The sequence below is a fragment of the Mustela erminea genome, chromosome 8 (genome assembly GCF_009829155.1).
Source record: "Mustela erminea isolate mMusErm1 chromosome 8, mMusErm1.Pri, whole genome shotgun sequence".
NCBI classification, from domain to species: domain Eukaryota; kingdom Metazoa; phylum Chordata; class Mammalia; order Carnivora; family Mustelidae; genus Mustela; species Mustela erminea.
Genome location: NC_045621.1, coordinates 4,024,419 through 4,037,252, shown reverse-complemented (window position 1 = coordinate 4,037,252; position 12,834 = coordinate 4,024,419). Strand labels below are relative to the sequence as shown.

The 12,834-nt window shown below is 43.9% G+C and overlaps 1 protein-coding gene across 3 annotated transcripts in view; it reads right to left on the bottom strand.

The window, feature by feature from the left end:
* MYO1B (myosin IB) overlaps positions 1–12,834 on the bottom strand; it is a 177,825-nt gene that overhangs the window by 8,394 nt on the left and 156,597 nt on the right. Inside the window, exons 22-27 of one of the 3 annotated variants that reach the window (XM_032354231.1) lie at positions 11,605–11,691; positions 11,231–11,317; positions 9,346–9,432; positions 6,060–6,134; positions 4,410–4,544; positions 2,349–2,455 (exon numbers count right to left, since the gene is read on the bottom strand). In XM_032354231.1, coding sequence (XP_032210122.1) covers positions 2,349–2,455; positions 4,410–4,544; positions 6,060–6,134; positions 9,346–9,432; positions 11,231–11,317; positions 11,605–11,691 — 578 coding nt within the window. The remainder of the gene's footprint in view (positions 1–2,348; positions 2,456–4,409; positions 4,545–6,059; positions 6,135–9,345; positions 9,433–11,230; positions 11,318–11,604; positions 11,692–12,834) is intronic. The other 2 variants (XM_032354232.1, XM_032354233.1) reach the window with 2 other exon arrangements.

The following is a 12,834-nucleotide window of genomic DNA, read 5'->3' as shown; positions in this document are numbered from 1 at the left end:
ATTAGAAACGCTTCCTGATGAAGGCACTACTGGACAAAGGTAACACCGTGACAGCTGCTTCTGAAGCATGTAACTTCATCGAAGTTAATTTTATCCATTTTATATGTCACTGATATGTAAGTTGGAAATGAAACCTGAAACCTATTTCAAATATACTTTTTATGGGATCATGGCATTTTACAGGTAGGACTTTGATAAAAATCTTATCGTATGGAAAAATCAAGATAGAAACAAGTCGCAAGAAAGAGAGTCAAGACCCTCGTGCGGTGTCATGCGAAGGGAAGGGAGAGTTCCTTCTAATGTGCTGATGGAAAGTGAACAGCTGCCCACAAAGGACTTTTAGTGCCTTTAACAATATGTGGCAATGGAAAAAAGAGCACAGATCGTTACCATCACCTGTTTTAAAGAGAAACTTCATTTTCTTGCAGAGAATAAGAAAACCAAGAGGCCGTCTGGGGGAGCACAGACCCAGAGCGAGCACTGTACAAGAGCACTACAGAGCACTACACTACCACGTAAGTCTGGCCCTACACAGGCAGTGTCTGAAAGAAGAATCAGGCCTCTCCGCCAAGGATACGGCCCTGAACGGACAAGGTGAACACTGGGAGCCAGAGCGCTTTTCCTTCAAACCCCCTCTTGCAAGTGGCAGAGTTGTGCACTAAGATGCCCATTTCCCTAAAGGTATGCGTGGTGACACTTTCAGGGAAACCTCTTCCAAGACAGCCCAATTCCCGCAAAAAAAGAACCCCACACAGAAAACAACCACCTAAAAAAACAACTGTGGCTTCATCTTGAGCTACAAAGTTCTGGCAATTTGCAGATGCAACTTGAAAAGCTTGTGTTGTGGGTGGAGGGTCGGGGAAGAAAAATCCACGTAGGTGGTCAGTGCTTCTGGGCTCCCAGCATATTAAAAGGCTGACACCCACCGTAAGGGCTGCTTCTCCGCGCACTGGTGGGAGGGGAAATTAGTCCACCCCTCCGACTGCTGCCGGCTGAGCGCGCCACCGTCCCTGAAAATGGATAAAACTACCCCAAAAGGACTTGGCTTGACATTAATAGATTTTTCCTGTTGTTCACATTCAAACATGTTTTCAATAATAAAAAGTGCTAAGAGCCTTTGAATGTTTCTTCACAGATGTATTTTTCTCTTTCCAGTTTCTGAAGAGTCATCAACAGGGAATGTTAATTAAGACAATTACTCTACAATTTAAAAATCTATCAAGAACGTTAAATGGATTGGTTGCTGGAGAGAGTCTATAGGCCATTTTCGTGTCTGAATGTGCTTTACAGAGCAGACAAGCTGAACAACTCTGGATTTAGATACTACGTTCGACTTGGAGTGGAAACCATCACAAGCCGCCAAATCAGCTGACCCAGCAAGTTGGGTCATTTAAAATATTTAAACCACATGAGCCTGGCAACAATGTTTACTTCAGCTTTCAAAAGGAAGAGCCTTCCATTGTGCATAAAGACATGGAGAATATAAACACAGCATATAAAGACATGGAGAATATAAACACAGCATATTGTAATAATTGGGAATATACTTAGCATATAATGATTTTCATCTCTAGGCCATCCTTTGGGAGAAGCTACAAGTTGTTAGAGATTTGGCTTGAAACTGTCCAATCTAACTTTTTTTAGAAACATCAGATGAAAAAGGGGTAGGAATTCTGGAGAAGAAATGATGAACTTGGGAGATGTACAGATATTCAAGGAAGCAGTCTTTACCGACGACTTCACTGCGCAAACTTCTCAACAGGCGTTCCTGCTTTTACTGAGCACTCGGTTCACAATAAAGGAAGGGATCTGACTGCACAGGCCACTACCATCATGCCCAAGGACTTAGCAAAGACTATCTCAGACCAGGGCTCTGGCAATACTCAGGAAGGGACAGTTCACTCTTCATTACTGTGCAAACGAGCCCCACCCAGCTCGTTCATGGAGACTGGAACGGGGTCCCAGAGGACTGCCAAGAGAAATTGATCAGGCGGGGTCTGAAAATGATGGAAAACTAAAAGGAATTAACAATGTAAATTTATCTTAATAGCCTACATAATTTGTATTTTAAAGGACAACTTCTAATTATTTAGTGAGGTGTTCAGGCTAAGGCTGACGAAGTAAACCAACAAACGCAATCTCACTTCAGCTACATTTGCCGTGAGAGAGAGCCACGGTGCAAATGCGCTTCAGCGTATTCATGTCCAGCCGATCATAAAATAATTCATAAAATTAAAAAAACCTCTCATCTATTACTAAAATCAAACTCTGCTAGAAACAGCCTACAAATATGTTTGAATAATTTTTAAAATGCTGACTTTTATGGGTAAAGCAAAAAGCCGTAATACCTAGATGGGTATAAAGCCTTCTTGTCTTTGAAGAGTTCACTGGCTTCTAGTTTTTCTTCGTAAATAAGTTTCTGCTGGTCTGTGAATTGGTCCCTGTATTTTTTACACTGTGAGAAATGAAAAGGGGGGAAAAAGATAATCACTTATAGAAATAAATCTCTACTCAGTCTTAAATACACTAATCCACTCAACAGCATCAAGAACAAGACTAAATGTGACAAATGTGTACGAATGCCCATTTAAAAAACCAAGAGCATTTTTCCTTTCTGGATTTTAAAAGGTCAATCTTGGAAAATGTCTTAAAAACTGTTGTTTGTACTGTGGGACTCGGTATGTTTCTTCAAAACACACAAGGGCCTTGCTGCACAGGCCCTGCTGGGAGAACTGGTCCTCCCACTGTGATGTCCACGCCCCCTAATCCTTCAGTCCTCAGGCTGTCACACTCTTTCACAGACTCACAGTATGAACGACACTGTACATCACAACTCACTGCACACATTTATACACACACACACACACACGGACAGCGGATTTAAAAGCTTCCCAAGATAAGACTTTCAACATGTCCTGTACCCCATTATTTTCTATTCTACTGCATTTCAGTTTAAAAACCTGGCCAGTAATCCATGAAATTGATGTCACGACTCACAAATATGCTACAACCATTGGTTGGAAAAATCCTTCCCCGAATCCCCCATTATCTTCCTACAGGGTGGACATGGGACCCGAGAAATCTCCCCTCCACCTGGATCCTGAGATGGCACTGGAGGGACACAGGGGTGGCTAGAGGGGCAGGGCAAGGTTTTTTGGATGAACTCAAAGAAATTCAGTTACAAATGTAGTTGAGAACCAGTAACATCATCCTATAAAGGAACGCCAGCATTGCTGCCCACCCTCTCAGGAATGAACACATCACTCTCATTCCCCGCCCTCAATGCCAGGGAGGTACAGGCAAGATTCAGGGGCCGGGAGAGAGCAGGGAACAGAAGCAGAGCAGACCCCTGGCATTATAGGCTCCCCACCATTATTCCTGAAAACGGTTCCAACGTCAGAGTCAAAAGGGGAGATGAGCACAGCGACATTGGTGAATCTCACCAAAACGACTCACTAAGTGAGGGGATGGAAGCGAGAATCTAGTTCCACATGTTGAACATGTGCCAATAGTACACTAATCATGATAATGTCCCTATGCATAGGTCATTCTGGTAAGGGACAGGCCTACGGTGGCCAGCAGGAAAGAGCTTGCTGGGAGATACATCCATCAATCATTCACTTTCTAAATAGCAGTCCTTCAATCAACGATTACATCATATCTAGTACTCGTACATGGTTAGCATTCAATATATGAACTGACTGAATTATTACAATAAAGTCAACATCTACACAAGTATCCTGTGTACTCACGCTGGGCAACACCTAAATACAATGTGATGTTTTCATCAAATTAAGGAAGCTAAAATATTAGGCACTACCAAATAGATTTTCAGCTTCCCTTTAATTCAGGTCGAGTGAAACCTGAACTTCTTGAATGTGTCGTGAGGCACTCTGAAGCCTTCTTTTCCAGTGCATCACCAGGTGTGCACGTCCTCATGTGTACGTGTGTACATGTGTACATGTGCAACAGAGCTCAGACAGTGAACTCTTAGAACCTGCAGGAATTCACGACCTTGTGCGAAGATGTTCGGACTTTATCGTCTCTACCTCTGGCAGTATTCTTTCACATTAACATGAAAAACAGAAACAAATCGAAACAAAACAAAAGCCTGAACTCCTTGAAAGCAACGGGAATGTGGAATGAAGCCACGCACTCTCCCTTCCAGCTAGGGATGCAAGGAGACATTCCCGGGAACCGCCGGCCGCTCTCGAATTCTCACGGAAAGCGACGTACAGTGCATGATGCAAAAGTACCAAAGCCCTCAGGTATAGCTCCTCGAGGCTAGAGGAAGAATAGCTTAAAATCTGCTTTTACCTAACACTTCTCAAACACTCAAGATATGATAAGGAGTCTCTGGGGAAAAAAAAAAAAAACAAAAAACCTAACAAGGCATTTTTTTTTTTTACCCTCCACAAGTGGAAAATCCTTTTAAGCTCCTTGTGAGTAGAATCCAAGAATAGGTAAGGTCTTGGCGGCCAGTTCTTGTCTATTGGAGATAAGGAAGGCATCTTATTTTTCATCTCCAAGAAGTATTTTTGCACCTATGGTGGATTTGAGGAAAAAAAAATGCTAGATGAGTAAAATATGCCTGAAAAGACACTGTTTTACATAAACCGGGATCAAACAGACCAGTCTGTAGTGGAATTTAGCATGTTTTAGTTGATGAAATATTGTAACTCCTCTGGAAAATCTCTTTTTTACTCTCTGTCTTCGCTGGGAAAATCAAAGCTCCAAGGTGGTTAGGAGAAAAGAAGAATGCTAACAGTAATACTAACGTTAACATCAACATGAATACTTAAGCCAACTAACACTAGAAAGCTGCATGTTTAAATAGCAGCCACGGGTGGCTGCTATTTAAATCATAAGTAATTAAAACTCCAGTTCATCCGTCATGTTCGTTACATTTCACGTTAGCCACACATGGCTAGAGTCCCCTGTCTGGTACCACGAGGACAGAGAACATCTTCATCACTGCAGAAAGTTCTACTGGGCAGCACACTGCTCTAGACTGCTGGAGATGGGCCAGGCGCTGTCCGAGCTTTCATTTTACATTTACGTTACATTTCATTTCGCTCCATTCTACAGATGACAAAAGGAGGCTCACAGAAGTCATGCGCTCACGTCCCAGACCTGTACGTGGCAGAGCGAGCTGGCTCCAGGGTCCACACTCTCGGGAATGCTGGAACCCGCCCGGGCTGCCAGGGCTGAACCCTCGGAGACAGAGGGGAACGCTGGCACAGCCCGGCTCTCCTCCACCCTCCCTGCCCCTGCCTCGTCTGCCACCCCCGGCCTGCAGCAGCTCCCGGCGCCTCAGCAGGACAAGATGCTGGCATTCCCCTCAAACCCCTATGTTGAAATCCTCACCCTCAACGGGACAGTAAGAGGAAATGGGACCTCAGGGAGGAAATCAGGTTATAAAGTCACAAGGGGTGGTGCTCCCGGGATTTAGTGCCCTTTTCAAGCAGACCCGGGAAAGTGCTTGCTTCTCTTGGTCTCCTCCAGTGAGGAAACCAGAAAAAGGCCCTCACCAGAACCAGACCGTGCTGGCACTCTGACCCTGGGCTGCCCAGTCTCCACAACCGTGAGAAATAAGTGTTTACTGTTTAAGTCCCGCGGTCTGTGGTATTTTCATTACAGTAGCTAGAACTGAGACCCCTGACTTGCTTGGGTTCACCTTCCCCAGACTATGTTCTGTCAGAGAAGAAGCACATGAAAACAGAATGGCAGAGGGGGAGGGAGAGGGACAAGCAGACTCCCCGCTGAGCAGAGAGCCCAATGCAGGGTCTCGATTCCACAACTCTTAAGACCATGACCTGAGCTGAAGTCAGATGCTGGACAATTTATTAATTATTTTATTGATCAGATGTGGGCCACTGATAACTTTCTGACACAATTCTACCTGAATTTGGGAGGGAAAGGATAAAAAAGTCACACTCTCTCAGTGTCACACACATTGAGGATTTAATTGTTAGCAAACAAGTCACTTATTCCTGAGGTGATGCTATTAACTAATTAATCCAATAATGCTAATTAGCTAATAGAAAGTGTAAACTTACAATTCTCTGAAGCGTAAATTCATAAATTTTCTTTCCAGCATTGGCTCTGAAGAATTTCCTGTACTCCCTGCGCACCTTTAGAAAGAAGCAGTGGAATACGGAGGTTAATGCCCATACAAAGACGCACCTCTATTAAAAATGAAAACAGGCAGAAGGAGTAAAACCTCTACGTGATTTTCTGGATATAGTCAAATAACTGAAACACACTGAGACAGTGGATTTTAAATCAGAGAAAAAGAAATTAAGAGATTCTAAGTGATAATACCAGAATGTTTGATGTTTTAAATTCTCTCAACTAGTTTTTAAAGAGCCTGATGATTTGACAAGAAATGCTCTACAAGCTTCAAACTCATCACAAATCAAAATACATTTCAGAAAAAAAATTATCTAAGGTCATTTTCACTGCAGATTACTCTTAAAAGGTAAAACAATGCCTGAAGAACTCTACTGCGGTTTCCAAAAGCTCTGCTTAGTCCTGTCTTCCGTACTGCACACTGAGAACTAAATGTGCCCAAAAATAAAAATTTGAAAAACGGCTTATGAACCCATTATCTTCCACTTAATTGCATTAATTTTTCTCTAATCTCTGCTCCTGCCCAAGTTTCTACTAAGCACTGTCACAGCATACGGCACATCAGATGACGGTTTAAGTTCCCCTATTTGCTCCTTGCTACGCTGTTGTATTCACTTGGCTTACTAATGTCCAACAAATAAAATAACTAGGTAAGGTGTTTACCAAATAAATGAGTGATATAGTTAAGTCTTGAAACTAGAGGAAAATATTTAAAATATTTATTACCATCCAGCTGTAAATGAGAACATTAGATTTTGGCAAAACATTAGCCTATTTGAGTAATTCAGACATTATGTACCTTTGGCTTTTGTCTTTCATTTTCTGGGTTTAATTGCACATGTTCAAAATATTTCTACATTAGGGGCTATAACCTAGCCACCTACTAACCAAATTCAGTTTGTAGAGAAATGTTTTATATGCTAATTTTTAAATTAAGAACGTGACACAGGAATTCAGACTGCAACATTTCCTAAGCTCTAGCAACAGTGAGCCCGTTCCTACATAACAAGGCCTACATGGACCACAGGAGCTGTCGCTGCCTTTACGAGACAGGCCTGCTCCAAACTGCTCGAGGCCCCATCCTTCCACACCCAGGTGGATACCTGTCCTCTGCGGCTTCCCTCTCACCTCCACGGCCTCCCTAGAACTTCGGGGCAGGTGAGCGCCAGACCCGTTCTCTACACTTGTGGATCACTAAGGTCTAACGCGTTTCTGATCACCATGTGGGCAGTTCTTCTTTTGTTCTGACTCCAGGTTACTGGTTATCCAGTTTTTCTTTCAGCGAGGGAGCTGCTAGATTCAGAACCGTTTCACACCTCAGACTAATGAAGTTAGAAGGGACAATGAGAAGAAAACTGAAAGCTATTAACTGGCTCCAGGAATTTTAATAGCGTAGGAAAGCAGAGAAGGTAGAGAGAGATTCCATGTGAACACATCCACAGAGATATGGTGGAAGTCCTACAACGTTTAGCTGAATGTCAGTGTAAATGAGTTCACTGTAAACATGCTTTCTGATATTCACAGGAATGTTTCTCCTGAAGTATTCTCTGAAATCACGGCTATATACAGAGAAAGGCCTGGTGACGCCGTGCTGGCATATGGAGTCGGTTCCCCTTGTGGGCTCTTGCAGGCCTGAAAGGATCCACTGAGCTGTATCAATTCCACAGGAACTTAACGACTTAAAAAACAAAACTACTACTCTTATCAACATCATTCTTTAAAAAAAAAAAAAAAAGCACAAAATGATTACATTCTTGGACTTGAAAGAAGTTCCATCTTATTTCATAACAACGGTAACATATTAAAATAGTTCTGTTCTATGGGAAACTGGTGGAAAAAAAGAGTTACCTCTAGAGGAAGCCCAGTTACCTCCAACTCAAACCTATAATTCACCTACACACTGAATCTGATGTACAGGTTGCTAACAGAAACCCCTAATATAAAAGTATTTCTGAAGCTGTTGTGGCAGTTAGTTAAACCCAGAAAACTAAAGATGAGTGTGGTGTTGCTGGTAGAAATCATTACACAGAATAAAAATCCTGACTCAATGTTTTGTTCCTTCTTTTTATGAAAATCAGAATGCAAATTAGAACAAATGAATAAAACGGGAAATAAGATCCTTTAAAAAAAGTAGTTAGAACTTGTTCACAATTCTTGAAATAGAACACCTTACATTCTTCTTAATTACTTTAAAAATTATTTGATGAGTATTAGGTATCATCAGAAAGATTAATTTACGAAGAGTTTATAGGCTCAACTTCTAGGGGAAAACGCAGATTATTCAAAAGCAGAATGTACAGATCCTGCTAATGCTGTTTAGATTCGGAGCCAATGGTTTCCTGGACGGCATTTCCATCTGCAGAAGATGAATTGTTTTATTATTACAGCAAAAATAATAAAGAGGAATAGTGTCAAAAAGGGGCCTAATTATCCCCCAAGACAACAGGGATGGTGCCCCATGGCAATGAGTTACTGAATACAAGGAAGACACAATCTTTATGTACACTGCCTCAGAGCTGCTCTGAGGTTTTCTGGGCCTCGGGTTGTATTTACTCAGGGTTTTCTGGGGCTCGGTTGTATTTACTTACATGCACTCTCTGAAATGAACCCTGCCCTTAATTAAATGGCATTTGAACCTGAAGTTCTCTTTAACCTGAATGACCCACTGCCAGTCTTATTTGTCTGAATCCATACTTCTATGCAGAATCCTTTGGGTTCTGCCCTGAACGATGAGAACGGCAGTCGCTTTGCAGAAAGCTCTGCGCCAGGAGCCGTCACTGGAGCAGAACAGGCGGACAGGGGCCAACAGAGCCTGAGATCCCCAGATGGCCACTGCAGGCCGTGGGTCAGCTTTCGGCTCCACTACTGTAACTGTGTCTCGTGCATTAAAAACAAAACAAAACAAAAGAACCACAAACTTCGTCCTCATAAAGAGAACATTAAACAGAACTTGGATAACAAAGTGTCTTCTTAGATAAAATACACTACAGGGCTAACTATGACTTTAAACCGATTGTTTAAAGAAATAAGCCACAATAAAATCAGCAAATATTAGTGCACAGGTTTGTTCTCAAAAAGAAACGCAATTAGGCAAGATGACATTGTAAAAGACTGTGCAGACCGTAAGCAAGCGTATCGATTGTTCTCTCGGGGTTAGTAAGTGCTAGGCTTCATGGAGTTCACCGCGGGCAGAAAGAAGGGGTAGGGAAGTACCTTCAGTCCAAGCCAGTAAGCCCAAATGACAGCGACTGCATGCTTACGCCTAGCCTCCTCCTTCAAGCGTTTCAACTCCCTTCGAGCCTAGAACGTTTTAGATGGTAAATAAAAGAGACAGCCCAATGCAGACAGCACAAATGACCAGAAAAAGACACCCCACCCAACAGAAGAGCCAATTTATGAATGAGGATTTCAGAATAATAGAGGAATTGGGCATAATCATTTAAACCCAAAGAACCAGCACAAGGCCAGTGTAGTCCTTTGACTTTTTAGTGCACGGAGTCTCTGTCCCAGAGGAAGGCGATCTGTGTGGTACCCAAGGTTAGCTCACTTCTGCCCCTCCTTCCATTTTCCCCTTCCTCCTTCCTGCTCTCTCTTCTTCTCCCGCTTCCCTTCCTCTCTTTCCCTTCTCCAAGCCTTCAAACTGTGAGTGGCAGCTCATGCCTTCAGCAGCTTTCCCTCTGCTGCCAGCGCACGGGGCTGAGGAGCTAGGAATTTCTGTGTTCATTCATTCGGGTGTATAAAAAGACAGCTCTTGCGAACAACTGTTTGGAAAATGGAGGAAGATGGGTTGTTTTCTCTGAAGTTCAAACAAAAAAATAAAACTCAAAATCCTTTCCTGTTAGAAAATCCGATGTAGCCCTGATCGAAATTCAGTGTGAGCTCGAGGCCCCAAACAGTGAAATACACGGACGATAAAAGTGAAACGACTTCTAGGTCTAAAAATCAATCTTAGGGGAGAGTCAGACTGGGGTGTTTTACTGTAAAAGATGAAACAAGCAGTGATTTTTCATTACACGGTAGTACTGACTGGGAAATGAGCTCAGGCAGCGGGGAAAGCCCAGGGATGACTGTCGAAGCATCCCTCTGCCTCTCCTAGGCCACTTCCCTCCACTTCCTAAAGGAACTTGTCTGTTCTGCACAGATTTTTCAAGGGAAAACACAAATGAACAAGTCTGGTGAGTGCTTTGGGCAAATTAGAATCTTTATACAGGCAAACACGGACTTTTCTCATTTTTCTCATAAGATGGGCTTCTAATGCTGACAAGGTACGTTTAAAAACATAGGACTCTATTGATATTTATGTTTCTAACTGGAATACACATTTTTAGCAGGGATGACCTTTGATTTTCTAAGTAACAAAAACATCTCAAAGCCTCGTCCCTTGGGGTATGTGAAATGTTCACAGAGCCCACGACTCTGCCTGGGGATTAGTGAGGGTATTTCAGGAGGCCTTTGTTTCTGAACACAAACAGCTGATGCTGAAATTCCTGGGATTCTTTGGGGGCAATTACAACTAGCTTTGCATGAACACAGCTTTCTGTTAAATCACAAGTGATCATTCTTTCCACATACAACATTTCGCTTATAATAATCAATGGCTGCCTACGGCACAATTTCATTCACGGATTAATATGTTTTAAGGCATGCAGTAAAGGTGGTCCTATTATCATCGTGTTGCAAAAGACCAACTGAAGCCCAGGCCTGAATATTCCCAACATGCTCCCCCACCCCCTACCAAACAAAAACAACTCAGGGAAAACTGTCCCTGTACATTGTGGGGTTGGAGGGAGGGAAGGGGACGAGAAAAAAACAAAACTAAACATGCATGTTACTTGAGAGTTATTCTGTGTGTGTTTTTTTTTTTTAAAAGAGCAGCTACACTAGTGCCTCATTAGCAAATCATTAGTCTTGCTGGCCTAGACATGCTTAGGGACCCTTGCGGGCAGCACGGACACACCCGCATCCAGGTGTATTAGATCCGGCCGCTGGGACATGCACCAGGGCGAGCCCGTTAGCTGGAGTCGTTCGGCCCGACAGGCTAGAGATCCGACCTAGGGCGGATTCCGGGACGGAGGAACAGGATGTGCGAGTCAAGTACCTTAGATCCAAGCCAGTAAGCCCAAATCACTGCAATAGCATGTTTATTCCTAGCCTCCTCCTTCAGCCGGCTCAGTTCCCTTCGCGCCTGTGATGCATTTGGAAAGGAGTTACAGAACAGTTTAAGGCAAGAAAGGTTACTGCTGGTTCCCAAAGGGGAAGGCGGAAGAAAGACACCGGCCACCATCGGTCACCGTCACGCAGTTAACGCGAAAGCGTGTGCCGCCACCCCACACCACAACGTCAGAGAGACAGACAGGAGAAGGCGTGCTCAGTAGCTCAAGCCAGTGAAGCATTTCCGGCCCCCGAGAGAGGGTCCGCGGCCCTGCTCGCTCCTCCCGACCCACTGCCTTCCCGGGGCGGCGTGCGGCCCACCTGGGTGCCGTGCCAGTAGGCCGCGATGGTGGTGACCGCCTCCTCGCAGCGCTTCCGGTGCTTCAGCTCCCGCAGGATCTTCCGGGCCTAAGGGGAGGAAGCCCCGGGAAGACAGAGTTAACAACAGCAATTCCCTAGTCACTGGGAACAATATCTCAAGAGCCAGTCATCGTATCCATTCTCAAGTGAAAACTCTAGAGCTTAAAGAGAGGAAGAGGAGAAACTCAGTGACTGGGCCTCCCTGGATGCGGAGAAGGCAGTAAACGAAGACGTCCTCGAGCTCGACGGCAGAGCCCCCGCTCACACCGAGACGGCAGCTCCTGCGCCTTGACGGTGACAGGAAGAAAACGTGAGCACAAGCAGCAGAAGTCCGTGCGTCGGACGGAGGGAACGGATCTCAGAACGGGGTCTGAGATCTCCAGTGAGCCATCAAAATCCATCCATCATTTTATTATTGTTCTGTAGACGGCAACTGTAACTTGTGTTTTTTATTCAAAAGAGATGTTCAAAATCTTGCTAAAATAATCTCACTGGTCCAAAACCCACGGCTTCTTCCTAGCAGTTGCCAGAAACGGACTTTGTGGGGGCTGGAGAGAACGTGGTTTGGAGGTGGACTCTGAAAGTCTCAAGTCTCTAGTCATGGCCCCATGGGGTCACAGAAGAACTGGTGGGAGGAACTTCCCTTCCTCTGTGCACTTGGATTTGTATTTTGGCATTTGCTGTGGGACAACTACCAAAGTGTCCCACAGGCCTCCACAAAGGTCAGCAGATGCTACGGAGTCCTGGCCCAGGGCTCTACCCTCTGAAGGGGCTCTGGGCCTGGGAACCACCTTAGAACAGGCCCTCTGGACCCAGCTCACTCCACGGAATCTCCCAACAGGAAAGTGGTCAGGACAGGCCGTGGAGTATCTTTGACCTAGAGTAGGGGTCAGTCAACTTTCTGTAGAAAGCCAGATGGTCAGTGTTTCTGGCTTCACAGGTTTTATTCTCTATCACAACTATTCAATTCTGATGTCACAGTGCTAAAGCAGCCACCCATGAGCTATAAATAAATAAGCAACGTTTTGTAACAATAAAACTTTATTTTATGATCTTTGTATTTATATTTGTATATGTATTTATACGAAATTTGTACCCCATATAATTTTTAACAAGTCATGAAATGGTTCTTTTTTTGCTATTGTTTTAAACAATGCCAATGTTTTAAAAATATAGAAGCCATTCTTTGCA